This window comes from Aspergillus alliaceus (assembly GCF_009176365.1).
Source record: "Aspergillus alliaceus strain CBS 536.65 unplaced genomic scaffold BDW43scaffold_46, whole genome shotgun sequence".
Classification (NCBI taxonomy): domain Eukaryota; kingdom Fungi; phylum Ascomycota; class Eurotiomycetes; order Eurotiales; family Aspergillaceae; genus Aspergillus; species Aspergillus alliaceus.
In genome coordinates, this window is record NW_022474729.1 from 122,957 (window position 1) to 135,451 (window position 12,495).

General features: G+C 47.7%; 4 protein-coding genes and 1 non-coding gene across 5 annotated transcripts; 4 read left to right on the forward strand and 1 right to left on the reverse strand.

Moving 5' to 3' along the window:
- The first annotated feature begins 133 nt into the window (after positions 1 to 133).
- drs1 (putative ATP-dependent RNA helicase DRS1) lies at positions 134 to 3,166 on the forward strand. Its single transcript, XM_032043069.1, has 2 exons — positions 134 to 2,030; positions 2,089 to 3,166. The coding sequence occupies exons 1-2, from the start codon at positions 309 to 311 to the stop codon at positions 2,794 to 2,796; spliced, it is 2,430 nt and encodes an 809-aa protein (XP_031896913.1). The 5' UTR covers positions 134 to 308; the 3' UTR covers positions 2,797 to 3,166.
- On the forward strand, positions 3,167 to 6,015 carry BDW43DRAFT_286665 (2-isopropylmalate synthase). Its single transcript, XM_032043070.1, has 4 exons — positions 3,167 to 3,639; positions 3,761 to 3,905; positions 3,986 to 5,569; positions 5,640 to 6,015. Exons 1-4 carry the CDS (start codon positions 3,632 to 3,634, stop codon positions 5,835 to 5,837), a joined length of 1,935 nt encoding a protein of 644 aa, XP_031896914.1. The 5' UTR covers positions 3,167 to 3,631; the 3' UTR covers positions 5,838 to 6,015.
- A 364-nt stretch (positions 6,016 to 6,379) lies between these two features.
- BDW43DRAFT_t194 lies at positions 6,380 to 6,451 on the forward strand. The gene has a single exon. It is a non-coding gene; the product is annotated as a tRNA-Ala (tRNA).
- Positions 6,452 to 7,897: 1,446 nt separating this feature from the next.
- On the forward strand, positions 7,898 to 9,422 carry BDW43DRAFT_286673 (SDR family NAD(P)-dependent oxidoreductase). The gene is made up of 8 exons (XM_032043071.1): positions 7,898 to 8,030; positions 8,091 to 8,235; positions 8,297 to 8,446; positions 8,508 to 8,615; positions 8,676 to 8,816; positions 8,885 to 8,947; positions 9,015 to 9,093; positions 9,152 to 9,422. The coding sequence occupies exons 1-8, from the start codon at positions 7,981 to 7,983 to the stop codon at positions 9,193 to 9,195; spliced, it is 780 nt and encodes a 259-aa protein (XP_031896915.1). The 5' UTR covers positions 7,898 to 7,980; the 3' UTR covers positions 9,196 to 9,422.
- Positions 9,423 to 10,180: 758 nt separating this feature from the next.
- On the reverse strand, positions 10,181 to 12,165 carry BDW43DRAFT_171928 (fungal specific transcription factor domain-containing protein). The gene is made up of 4 exons (XM_032038741.1): positions 11,787 to 12,165; positions 11,002 to 11,732; positions 10,583 to 10,940; positions 10,181 to 10,521 (listed from the first exon to the last, which is right to left on the reverse strand). The coding sequence occupies exons 1-4, from the start codon at positions 11,919 to 11,921 to the stop codon at positions 10,219 to 10,221; spliced, it is 1,527 nt and encodes a 508-aa protein (XP_031896916.1). The 5' UTR covers positions 11,922 to 12,165; the 3' UTR covers positions 10,181 to 10,218.
- Between the last annotated feature and the right edge of the window lie 330 nt (positions 12,166 to 12,495).

A 12,495-nucleotide genomic window follows, 5' to 3' on the forward strand; every position in this document is an offset into this window, starting at 1 on the left:
CATCTTTTTCAGGAACGCTAGCTCCGTTGCAGTTAGCCAGAAGAATAACCACCAATAAGACCACTTTAAATCCTTGCCGCAGTCTTTTCTGCCGTAATGAACTCTTCCACCGCCTCCGCAGTTTTGAACTTTTTTTTTCTTTTCCCCGAAAAGACAAGAAGCAGTGAGTTGCAGCTTCAGTATCTGGGAAGACATTAGGGGCCCTTTGCTGAGAATTGTTCTCATCTCTTCATTTTTTCCCTATCCTTCTTTGAAAAGCAGCTACCCGATTGTCCTATCTGCCGGGTTTCACTTCCTACGAACCAAACATGGCACCACCAAAAAAGCGCAGCGCTCCCAAAGACGACGATTTTGTATTTACGCTCTCCGATGATGAAAATGATGCGTTCGCCAACATCGAGGAGGATGCAGATGATAATGTAGACGAAGATACAACGCATTCGACCAAGAAGCGCAAGAGGGACACGGCGGAGACAGCACAGAGCAAGAACAAAAAGCAGAAGCAACAGAAGCAATCGAAGAAAGGGAAACAACAGAATAAAGATGAGGGTGTTACTTCCGAGTCAGAGGGGGCGGAGGATGCTGGAGAAGATGACGGGGCTTTGGATTCGGAATTTGAGTTCGATGTTGGCGGTGCGGCTCAAAACGAAGTTGTTGAAGGGTTTGATGGGTGGGGACTAGGCGACAAGGAGGACGGTGCAAAGAAGAACGGTGATAAGCATGGTGTGGATATTGACGAGATTATCTCGAGGAGGCAAGCGAAGAAAGAAACTCAGTCGAAAAAGAAGCAAAAGAAGCAGGAGGAAAGCGAAGATGAAGACAGTGAGGGCGAGGACAATGCTTCGGAGGGAGGCATGTCTGTAGACTTCCAGGATGACGAATTGCTCGCTGAGGATGGATTTGGAATGGGTGCTGACGGTGAGGATGAGAGCGAGCAGTCGAATGGCGAAGAGGAGTCGGGTAGTGAGAGTAATAACGGCGGTAGTGATGATGATGATGATGCCGCCTCTGATAACGACTCTGTCGCAACGCCCGTCCAGCATCCCGATGACATTGCTTCGGACAATGATGGCTTGGATGCTGAGAGTGAGATAGATGCGGAAGAAGCAGCAAAGCGCAAAGCCTTCTTTGCGCCGGAGGAGCAGACCAGTGAGCAATCCGTGGCCGATCTATCCAAGCGATCATTCCAGGAATTCAACCTATCTCGACCCATTCTGCGTGGATTGGCCGCGGTTAACTTCTCGAACCCAACTCCTATTCAGCGCAAGACAATCCCTGTGGCCCTTCTCGGCAAGGATATTGTTGGTAGTGCCGTAACTGGTTCAGGAAAGACGGCTGCCTTCGTTGTTCCTATCCTCGAACGTCTCCTGTTCCGTCCCCGAAAGGTCCCTACTAGCCGTGTTGCAATTCTGATGCCTACTCGTGAATTGGCTGTACAGTGCTACAACGTGGCTACTAAACTGGCTACTTATACCGATATCACATTCTGTCAAATGATCGGTGGTTACAGTCTCCGTGAACAAGAGAATATCCTGAAGAAACGGCCTGATGTGATTATTGCTACCCCCGGTCGTTTCATCGACCACATGCGTAACTCAGCGAGCTTCACCGTCGATACCCTTGAGATTCTGGTTCTGGATGAAGCCGATCGTATGCTGGAGGATGGTTTCGCAGATGAGCTGAACGAAATCCTGACTACTATTCCGAAGTCACGGCAAACGATGCTCTTTTCCGCAACCATGACCGACTCTGTTGACAAGCTCATTCGGGTGGGTCTCAACCGACCCGTACGACTGATGGTCGACTCCAAGAAGAACACCTCCATGAACTTGGTCCAGGAATTTGTGCGTTTACGACCTGGAAGGGAGGATAAGCGGTTGGGTTACCTTCTTCATCTCTGCAAAGAGATCTACACTGGACGAGTCATTGTGTTCTTCCGGCAGAAGAAAGAAGCACATCGTGTACGGATTGTTTTTGGGCTGCTTGGGCTGAAAGCTGCAGAGCTTCACGGTAGCATGAGCCAGGAACAGGTACGTCGTGACTATCATCAATTAACTATGCTACGCAGAATATTAACATGAAACACAGCGTATTAAAAGTGTTGAACATTTCCGAGAGGGCAAGGTTTCGTTCTTACTCGCTACCGATCTGGCGGCACGTGGTTTGGATATCAAGGGAGTGGAGACGGTCATCAACTACGAAGCCCCTCAAAGCCATGAGATCTATCTGCATCGAGTCGGTCGTACCGCTCGTGCCGGTCGCTCTGGTCGAGCCTGCACAATCGCCGCTGAGCCGGATCGCAAGGTGGTTAAGGCCGCTGTCAAGGCTGGTAAGGCGCAGGGAGCCAAGGTCGCTAGCCGAGTTGTCGACCTCGCCGTCGCTGATAGCTGGGCTAAGAAGGCCAAGGACCTCGAGGAAGAAATCGACGCAGTGCTCGAGGAGGAGCAAGTAGAGAAGCAGTTGGCACAAGCAGAGATGCAAGTGACCAGGAGTGAGAACATGATCAAGCACGAAGCAGAAATCAAGTCGCGACCGAAGCGCACATGGTTTGCTACTGAACGCGAGAAGAGTCTCGCTAGAAAGGCCGGAGCCGCAGAGCTTAACGGATTGGATTCTGTGAAATCTAAGAAGGATAAGCAGAAGCTAAGCAATAAAGACAAGAAGCGACTCGACGACGCCCGCCAGCGATCAGAAGGGAATGCTGGATGGAAGAAGGGGAAGGTTGACCGAGAGACTCCGAAACAGGGAAAGAATCAGAAGGGCAAGAAGGAAAACAAAAAGAAGGGCAAGAAATGAGGAGTTCTAGGACTCTTGGCGAGGTGCTTGTATTGCCTGTAGATATGTATGCACTTTGGATGTACCTCATATACCTCTGGACATGGTTGTTTAAAATTAGGGTTAATCTTATTCGCTGACTTGAAACGCAATAATAACCTTAACCTAATGACTATTTCTTTTCAAGAGTTCCAAAAGTCTCAAATAATAGCCTATTATCAAAACGTTGTTCGTCATGTACAGGGATCGACACTATTGCCCGGAAACTGTCGGTTGGGCGCGGATGAAAGTGGTCTGGCTTTACGGCCTGAGGCCTCAAGCGCCTCCGGTCATCGGCCGATTGGGGGGGCGATGAAACACAAGAGTTTCTTGTTGAACTCCATCAATGATGTGTTTGCACAAATGGCATGAGGGAACGGGCAATATTATTGATAATGAGGAGGCGATGATTGATCGAGGCCCCGGTTCCCTCGAGAAACTAGAGAAGCCCTCACATTGATCAATAGGGCGTGTGTTCGAAAGAGGAAAACAGTCTTGAGTGGGCTTGGGAGTGTGTGGTGTGGTACCAAACTATTCGCCGCTTTTGCCATCCGCTGTCGGCGAAGAAGAAAATCCAAAAGTCATTGCAATTGATTGGGTTGACTCATTGCGCATATCTTAAATACACCTCAATTGCAACGGTCTGTTCTTCTTTTCCAACTTTTCCCTGCTTATCCTTCTCAGTCTCTCTCCCGGCTCATTTCTGGTGTGCGAGAGTTCTCTCTTCCCTCAATCTTTCCTCTTCACTCTCTCTCTCTCTTTCTCTCTCCCTCTCCTTTACTCTCCATTTCCCCCACTGCGGATCTCACCCGCTACCATGCCGATGTAAGTCCACTCACTTGCCCCTCCCCCTCCATAGCTCCGTCATCGTGGAGCTTCCCGCCCATCTGTCAATTGTCGCACACTCCCAAGGATTCCCACTCAGTCCATTAATTTCATGAAAAAGGCTCAAAGATCCCTCGAAGAAGTATAAGCGGTTTAAGCCGCTGCATCTCCCCGATCGCCAATGGCCAAACAAAGTCATTGAAAAGGCCCCCCGGTGGCTGGCCACTGATCTCAGAGATGGTAACCAGAGCTTGCCTGATCCAATGGTATGACACATTGTGGGAGAACAATTATGAATGATAATCTTTCACGAGGCTGGGTACTCTAACTCATTGGATCTCACCAGGATGGCGAACAAAAATTCCGTTTCTTCAAGATGCTCGTCGATATTGGCTACAAGGAAATCGAAGTCTCGTTCCCCTCTGCCTCACAAACCGACTTCGACTTCACACGGCGTCTGGTGGAGACTCCTGGTGTCGTTCCCGATGATGTCTGGCTCCAGGTCCTGTCCCCCTGCCGTGAAGACCTCATCCGCCGCACGGTGGATTCTCTGAAGGGCGCAAAGAAGGCGATCTTGCACATCTACCTGGCCACAAGTCCATGCTTCCGTCGGATCGTCTTCAACATGGACAAGCAGAAGAGTCTGGAAATGGCCGTCCGTTGCACTAAGTTCGCACGTTCTATCACCAAGGATGACCCCTCGAATGCTGGTACCGAGTGGCACTTCGAGTTCTCCCCCGAAACCTTCTCTGACACCGAGCCCGAGTTCGCTGCGCAGGTCTGTGAAGCCGTCAAGGAGGCTTGGGGCCCTACAAAGGAGGCTCCTATTATCTTTAACCTGCCGGCGACAGTAGAAATGTCGACCCCCAACGTTTTCGCCGACCAGATTGAGTTCTTCTGCCGTCATGTCACGGAACGAGAGAAGTATGTCGTCTCCATTCATCCGCATAACGACCGTGGCTGTGCCATTGCGGCCGCTGAGCTGGCTCAGATGGCTGGCGCGCAGCGTGTGGAAGGTACTCTGTTCGGAAACGGTGAAAGAACGGGCAACGTTGACCTGGTCACCCTGGCTCTCAATCTCTATACACAGGGCATTACCCCCAATGTCGACTTCTCGGACATCAATGCAGTCATCAAGGTTGTCGAAGAAAGCAATAAGATCCCCGTCAACGAGCGGTGGCCTTACGGCGGCCAGCTGGTCGTTTGCGCTTTCAGTGGCAGTCACCAGGACGCTATCAAGAAGGGCTTCAAGCTTCGTGACGAGGCTACGGCAGCGACAACTGAAGAGGTTGAATGGGAAATCCCATATCTTCCTTTGGATCCTCAAGATATTGGACGAACATACGAGGCTGTTATTCGTGTCAACTCTCAGAGCGGCAAGGGTGGTGCTGCCTGGGTTATCTTGCGTAGCTTGGAGCTGGATCTCCCGCGCGCTTTGCAGGTCGAGTTCAGCAAGATTGTTCAGAAGCGATCGGAAGAGGTCAGCCGGGAGCTGCGGGCAAGCGAGATCGTCGGCCTCTTCGAGGAAGCGTACCATCTCAAGTCCAACCCCCGATTCAACCTGGTCGACTACAACATCACCACGGATCGTTCAACATCCCCGGCGCCGCCCGAGCCTGGTAAAGCGCTCAACACCAAGAACCTCAAGCGTCGCTTCACAGGTATCGTTGAGATCGATGGCGTGCAGCACGCTATCACCGGCGTTGGTCCCGGTGCTATCTCCTCTTTGGCCGGCGCCCTGTCTACCCTCGGCATCGATCTCGACGTTGTCGACTACAAGGAGCACTCCATTGGTTTGGGTAGAGATGTGAAGGCCGCAACATACATCCAATGTACTGCGGCCGGTAGCAAGGAGCAGGTCTGGGGTGTCGGTATTCATCAAGATGTTGTCCAGGCCAGTTTGATCGCTTTGCTCAGTGCTGCTAGCTCGGTAGGTCTCCCCCCGCGGGTTCGGGATTCCGTTGAAGCCCTCGTACGTTATACTAATTCTTGTCCCACAGTTCCTCACTAGCCGAGCCGGTTCTCCTGCTCCATTCCGCCCTCTGCGCTCCAACACCCTCACTAACGAGGATCTGCAAGCCCTGGAGAACCTCACCGGCTCCAGTGATGTCACGGAGAATCTGGTTAGGTTTGCCAACGGTGGTAATAAGCCCAAGGTTGATATTGATGCCCTGACGAGACAGGCGGAAAGCCAGTAAATGTTGAGATTTCTGTATTCTACGACCCATTTTCTTTCTTCCATTTTTGTTCATGCTTTGGGGATGCGGCTTTTTGGTTTTTCAAGCTGTAGTAGGAGAAAAGCAAGTTTTTAGAAAAGCATCTGTGTATGTACAGAATGACCTGGTACGAAGTTAATATAATTGAATATTCCCACTATCTGAGGTCCATATACAATGTTGAAAGAGATATATATTCTTCTAAACGGAACGTGACCTTCAGTTACACGTCCATAAATACCCCATGCAATCCACAACCAAATCACAGTCTAGGAAAATATATATATATATATACATCCGCATTCACAAAGAGACTCATTGTAGACACGCAAGGCAAAATATAAAGCAACATCGACAAGAAAAGCCATACCCCCAAGGATGCTGACCATGCATCATCCGAGTGGGTCCTAGACAAACTGCCGCCTTAACATTTACAGTAAAGGCCGACCGTGGGACCTAGGTCCTGCCTTGAAGATTTAAGCTCCCCTTATAATGCCAAATAAGCAAAGCATTACCAACAAATTGGGGATGTGGTTTAGTGGTATAATGTTCGCTTAGCATGTGAAAGGTCCGGGGTTCAATTCCCCGCATCTCCATTTCTTTTTGCTGTATTTTTCTTTTTTCCTTTTTCCAAACCCTAAACTGCTTACTGCTTGCTATCTAACTTACACAAAGAGAAGAGGTCGAGCGGCGTTGCTGTTTTGCTGCATCTTGAGGATGCAGCTACTTTCAATCCTTAGGACGTCCATCGTGTCAATTTGTTCTTGATGATACTCGTGTAGATGCCGTGGGATTAGCAGAAAAGTATCCCATGGTCATTGAGCGTAATGATTGAGCATGATTCCGAAACCCCTTGAATCTTCATGGGCGTCCGAGCATCTGTAATTCTTGAGAAATTTCGAACGGATGCTGGTCAGTTGGGAAGTGGCCGTTAAATCTCAATTCCAGAAGGCTATATAATGTTCAGAGTTCATAGGCGACTTAGCCCCCTAGGGGGAAATCTCGGATTCGAGGTTCACAAATCTTCATCTGCAGGTGCGGCGAAACTGGTTTTCACTAGACCTATCATCAAGCTCTCGGATTCTACACTGAAGGGAGTGGTTGATGTGTTATTAGGGTATGAATCTAGGCAGTAGATTGAAGACCAGACATTCCACAATTTCATCCTTTGTTGCATCTTGAGCAGGCTGGTCGCTTCGTATATCTGGGAATATTGCATGTAAGATGATTGATAGGAATGTCGACCTGTTAAGTGTATCGTACAATTTAACTTTCTCCTGCTCCAAACAGTCAGCGAGCTCCAGCAAGCATGCAAGCGAGAACGCAGGCGAGATATATCGCATCTATCACAAAAGCGAGGGTAATTTGCTTTCGAGAGGATGGGGAAGTTGCATTTCGGCTAAGATGGTATATAGTAGTAGCATCCATGACCAAAGCTATCACGGTATAGGTATATACGACCGATAGCAATATAGAGAAAGAATAAGCCTATAGACACTACAAGTGTTGATATATTTCAATCGATCACGTTAGGTCCCTTCCTAATGAAATTCTATAGAGATCTTGCAAGATTAGTATATTTCGTTAGGGTTACAGGCCCTAGTTTACTATATATATCGGTCTAGGGCATATTTGGTTGAAAGCAACCACGTATAGTTCGGAATAGCTCACCCTAGAGCGCCAGTCTAGCATATTTTGCGGTATTCGCACGCCTTAGAAATATAATTGAATATTTCCCCGAGGCCACTATGTGAAGTAAAAATATGCCGTTAGAGGGAAGAATAAAATAAGCTTCTACGTCTGACTCTAGCCCTCACTCTAGGGCTGACAGATATCTTGAGAGATGGAATTCTATTTAACAATGGCATTGAGTATTTAGTATAAAATGGTTGATTGAGTGCATAAATGTACCTCGGCAAATCAAAGATCTTCATGTATAGCGTCGTATCGATTGATTTAGAATATGCAGGCCAAGCGGGGTAAACTAAATCAAAAAAGATCCCCTCATCGTACAGCCAAAGACTTATTTTTCCACAAATCTCTCTTATTTCTAGCACAGGCCCCAATAGAATTTCATTTGGCCGTCTCATCTATTCCAAACTCAATATAAAACGATCAACGAAAAATGCCGTACGCACTAAAGGGAAGAAATGTGCTGGTCACAGCCGGCTCTCGGTAAGCCTTCTCCAAGTTAATCTCCACCACGCTTTTGACTAATAGTCCGACTACTACCAGAGGCCTGGGTGCCCTGATATGCGAGAAGTTCGCAGCTGAAGGTGCCAATGTGCTCATCAACTACCACTCCAATGCAGAGGCTGCACAGCAACTGGCTGATAAACTTGAGAAAGAGTACTCCGTGAAATGCCATATCGCCCAGGCGGTATGTTTCAATATTAATCTGACATCCGATGAAATGGATCTATTAGCTGATGCCAATCAAGGATACACTTGTGGCTGCTGAGAATGACAAGCTTATTCATACAACCGTGGAAAAGCTCGGTGGTTTGGATATCATCATTGCTAATGCTGGATGGACGCGATTTACTCGCCCCGGCGACATCTACGACATGTCCCACGATGAATGGAACAAGGTGCGTATATTAGAACGCTCTCCAAAGTGCCGAAAGCCTTTGAAACTGAGTGTCTGTCTAGTGCTGGGCCGCCAATGTAATGTCCCACCTCCAGCTTATGCAGACCGCGAAACCCATTCTCTCAAAGAACGCCGACGGTGGTGTCTACATTGCGACCTCTTCTATCGCGGTATGCCTAGGACTAAATTCATAATAGACCCGATATCTATAAGACTAATTCTTTCTCTAGGGCATCACAACCGGCGGAAGCAGCATGGCCTACTCAGTTACCAAAGCCGCAGGTCTGCACTTGATGAAGCATTTCGCCTTCACATTTGGGCCCGAGATCCGCGTAAATGCAGTCTTGCCCGGTCTCCTTCTGACGGAATGGGTAAGGCCACCCATTCGCAAATACATTTGAATGTCTTCGGCATGGGCGACATACTGAACATATTGTAGGGCTTGAAATTTGGCGATAATATAATCAATGCGCTGAAGGAACGCTCTGCTTTGAAACACGAGGTATGTACTTCAGACCTACCGCAGATTCTGCCATCGAGAAGGCGCTAATGTAGGAAAATTCATCTAGACATACTTGGACGACTGCGCGGATGCATATATCAATCTCGCCAAGAATACTTCGGCGACTGGTCAACAGCTCACAATTGGTATGTTATGCGGTCTTATATATAGTCTTTGAGATGCTGATTGAGGTCTAATTATTAGATGCGGGTCTGAGTCTTGGACATCTCCCAACGCCAAAGGTTTGAAGCGGGCGTGGTAGCCTCTGTTGGGGGCCCGTACCGGTTAGCTTGCATTGATATGCTGGAAGCCTCCGTACTGCGCACAGCTTTTGCTTGCCTCGCGTGTCTGTTCTGGTGGTGTAGGGGAAGTAGTAGATTGCACTGGGCATGAACTACCTATTATTCTAGACCAAGATTTTGGTGTATGACAGCAAGGCTGGAACCATAAGATGATAATAGAACTTATAGAATCACTTAGAGACTTTTTATTGTTTTGTCATGTAAGGAGTGAACGACAAATAGGAAAAATTTCAAATAAACCGAGGAAAAGGAATGCTCAGGGCTCGGGGAATCTACCAACCAAGATACATCGCAGAGCATTGAGAAAATAAGCATACGGCGAAACATCATTCAGGGGTTACTTCGCTGTGTAGACAGCATATCCTTTGTCTAATCCGAAATGATTGGGCTACTCTAGAGAAGGATATCGCGATTGACCCGAGGGGCGTGTTTCCTCGCCGGTGGTAGTTTTCATAATCGCGGATGATATGCCAAGTACTGGGCATAGTATGATCCCGGGCGAGTCGCCGTAAGTATACCTTTTTGCTAGTATTATTATAGCCAGGGAGAGTGTCAGCTTTCCCAAAGCATCTTTCAAGAGTCTCCCGTTTCTTCAAGTTGATATGAGTTGGGGTTTGATTAATCAGACTATACCTACATATGCCATCATCCGACCTGACCGTACTAATTTTGTACTGGTTAAGACTTCGGGGGAGCTCTATGTAAGCTTGGATGGGTTATGAAAGCGTATCACGGAAGTAAGATTATATGAAGGCTAGGATTTTGTGTCAGGGAATGACAGATATTTAGGTACATCTCTTAATCACCTGGATATGATTTAAAATCACGGCAAACATGATCCCTATCAGGTCCTCGAGAGCCGAAGGACCTTGTCTATGTTAATTTTGGCCTATTCGGCAGCTCTCATTATTCATTTCTTCTATTATATAACTATTATCTATCATTGGTACGCTTTGGCAACGCCACTGGCTACCCTGTTTGGGATAAGCCTCGCTGTTGTCCATATTGCCAGAGATCAGACAAATCGAAATCCATAGACCATGGTACGAAAGGGACAGAGCCTGGCAATGACTCTGCCAATTGTCCCAAGCTATGATTCTCCTCGAAAGGGTTATGTTCGGATAACATCTCGTCCGTTGGAAGATCATTAAGCTCGTGGTATAATGATTCCCACGCGTTATTTCCGGGTGCCAGTTCGTGCGGTAACTCCGTTTCGATTAGACCGGGAGTTTCCGTGAAATTCGGGCTCGCAGTATGCCTTCCATCTGTCCACTAGAGACAGATTAGCATATTTTATATGGAGTGAGGACGTACAACAGAGGCAGATACGTACGTATGTATGGGCTGTGGGAGTAAACCCTTTATTTCGCGGTTGACCATAGTTGTTTGTGGCGGGAAGGTGGGGGAGATGAACGCTTGCCTCATCGGAATCCCTACGTGGCCGCTTCGATACGACTTTCAATTCAGCCTGCACCTTTTCCACATATTCGACTGCCATAGATCTCATCTTTCCAAAAATCTCACAGACCAAACTGGGCAGAAACATGCCGCTGGCTTGAAGACCAGGGAACAGGGAATCGATAATTACCCCCAGAAGCTGGACATCTTGAGGGATATAAGAATCTCCGGGGTTCTGGATCACATTGGCGAAAAGAATGATGAACGCCGAGAGTGAGTGGTATAGCGTAAGGCTAGATAAGATCAGTTAGACACAGGCTATCTGGTAATGCACACATTGAAGAGAATATTTACCCGACGAGCATAGTTCTTTTGTGAAAGCGATTCTGGTTTATTGTAATTAAGAGACGTGCGATATTTCGAGCTGAGTCCAAGCATATCAAGTGCCCGGTATAAACCCGATCTCCAACATCCCCGCAACCCTGACGAGCCAAATCAGTATGTAATTCCTCATATTCAGTCAACTGATCTTGAAAAGCCCAACAACGATGTAGGGTTGCTAGACAGTTGAAATATTCAAGACGCAACGCAATGACCGCACGGATGTTTTGCTGGGTGCTAACGATTGGTTTTCCTGGTTGGATGTCCTCTGGCAGAGATTGGCACCACTCTTGGAGCTTGGTATCCAGCTCAGAAATAACTCGAAATCTTTTCAAAGCCGGATATCTCCTTGAGCGAGCGCTGAATAATTCCGAATAAATCTCAGACGAAATCCTGCTGAGCTTTATATGACTGAGAAGCACGACAGCATTTTTGGGGTTCGTAACAGCTAACTGTTGCTCTTCCGGAATATCGATCTCTATGTCTCTATCATCAATAACAGGGGGCCTCCCTAATCTAAGGCTGAGGCTTTTGTCAAGAGAGTAAAGGAACCAGAAAACAATGTACCGCTCTGAGATCTCCGGTGGCGAAAGACGCGAGTCCTTTAGCTGTTGCTGTAAGCCAAGCGAAGTTGCGATCCGTGCCGCAGCTCCTAAAGCAATGTATGTAGCTTCCTTGTCGAGAAGGATTTCTGTAGTAAGAGCCTAGGGATGCATTAATCGGTGTTGAGCCGAAGTCGAGATCGGAAAAAACCTTACCATTGCCAACAATGCCTGAACAGTCATAAGATCCCTACAGCTGAGAGATAATTCAGTGAAGACATGCCAGCAATTTCGCAGGTAGTCTACTGCAATAGTCGGTGCTAGCATTGAGTGTTCAGCACCTGCAGTCATATTATCCTCATGCGATAATAGGCAGCCAAGCGCGAGTACTACGTTGAGCGAGGCATACCAAGACGTGCTCTTTGGGGGGCATGAAGTATACTGCTGCTCGTACAACGCTTCAAACACATCCCTTCGATACAAAGGTATACATTCATTCAGAGCATCAAAGAAATCTGAATTCCATCAGCCAACGTAAACTGGTATGCGTGGGAATAGGCTTACATGCAACAAACGAATCAGCAATATTCTTAGGCGGAAGTGGAACTTGTCCTCGGTAGTCTAAGCCGTGCCATAGGCGTATTGATTCATGGAGAGGAGGACAAGCTTTTATTCGCCTCCTGATGAGATCTGGGAGATCCGAGCTATTAGTTCGGCTGGAAATCCATTGTAGTCCAGCTGGCGAGAAAAGAGAGAGACTGGAAGCTGAGCCTGAAGCGTGTAGCTTATCAGCACAGTACCTGTGAATTGCGCGAAGTTTCATAATTACCAATAAAAGTAGATGACCCCTCATCATGAAGCAATAGCATGGAAAGTTGGTCATCTAGATCGGTTGATGTACCAGTAGTGGCAGGAGTGGCAGCCT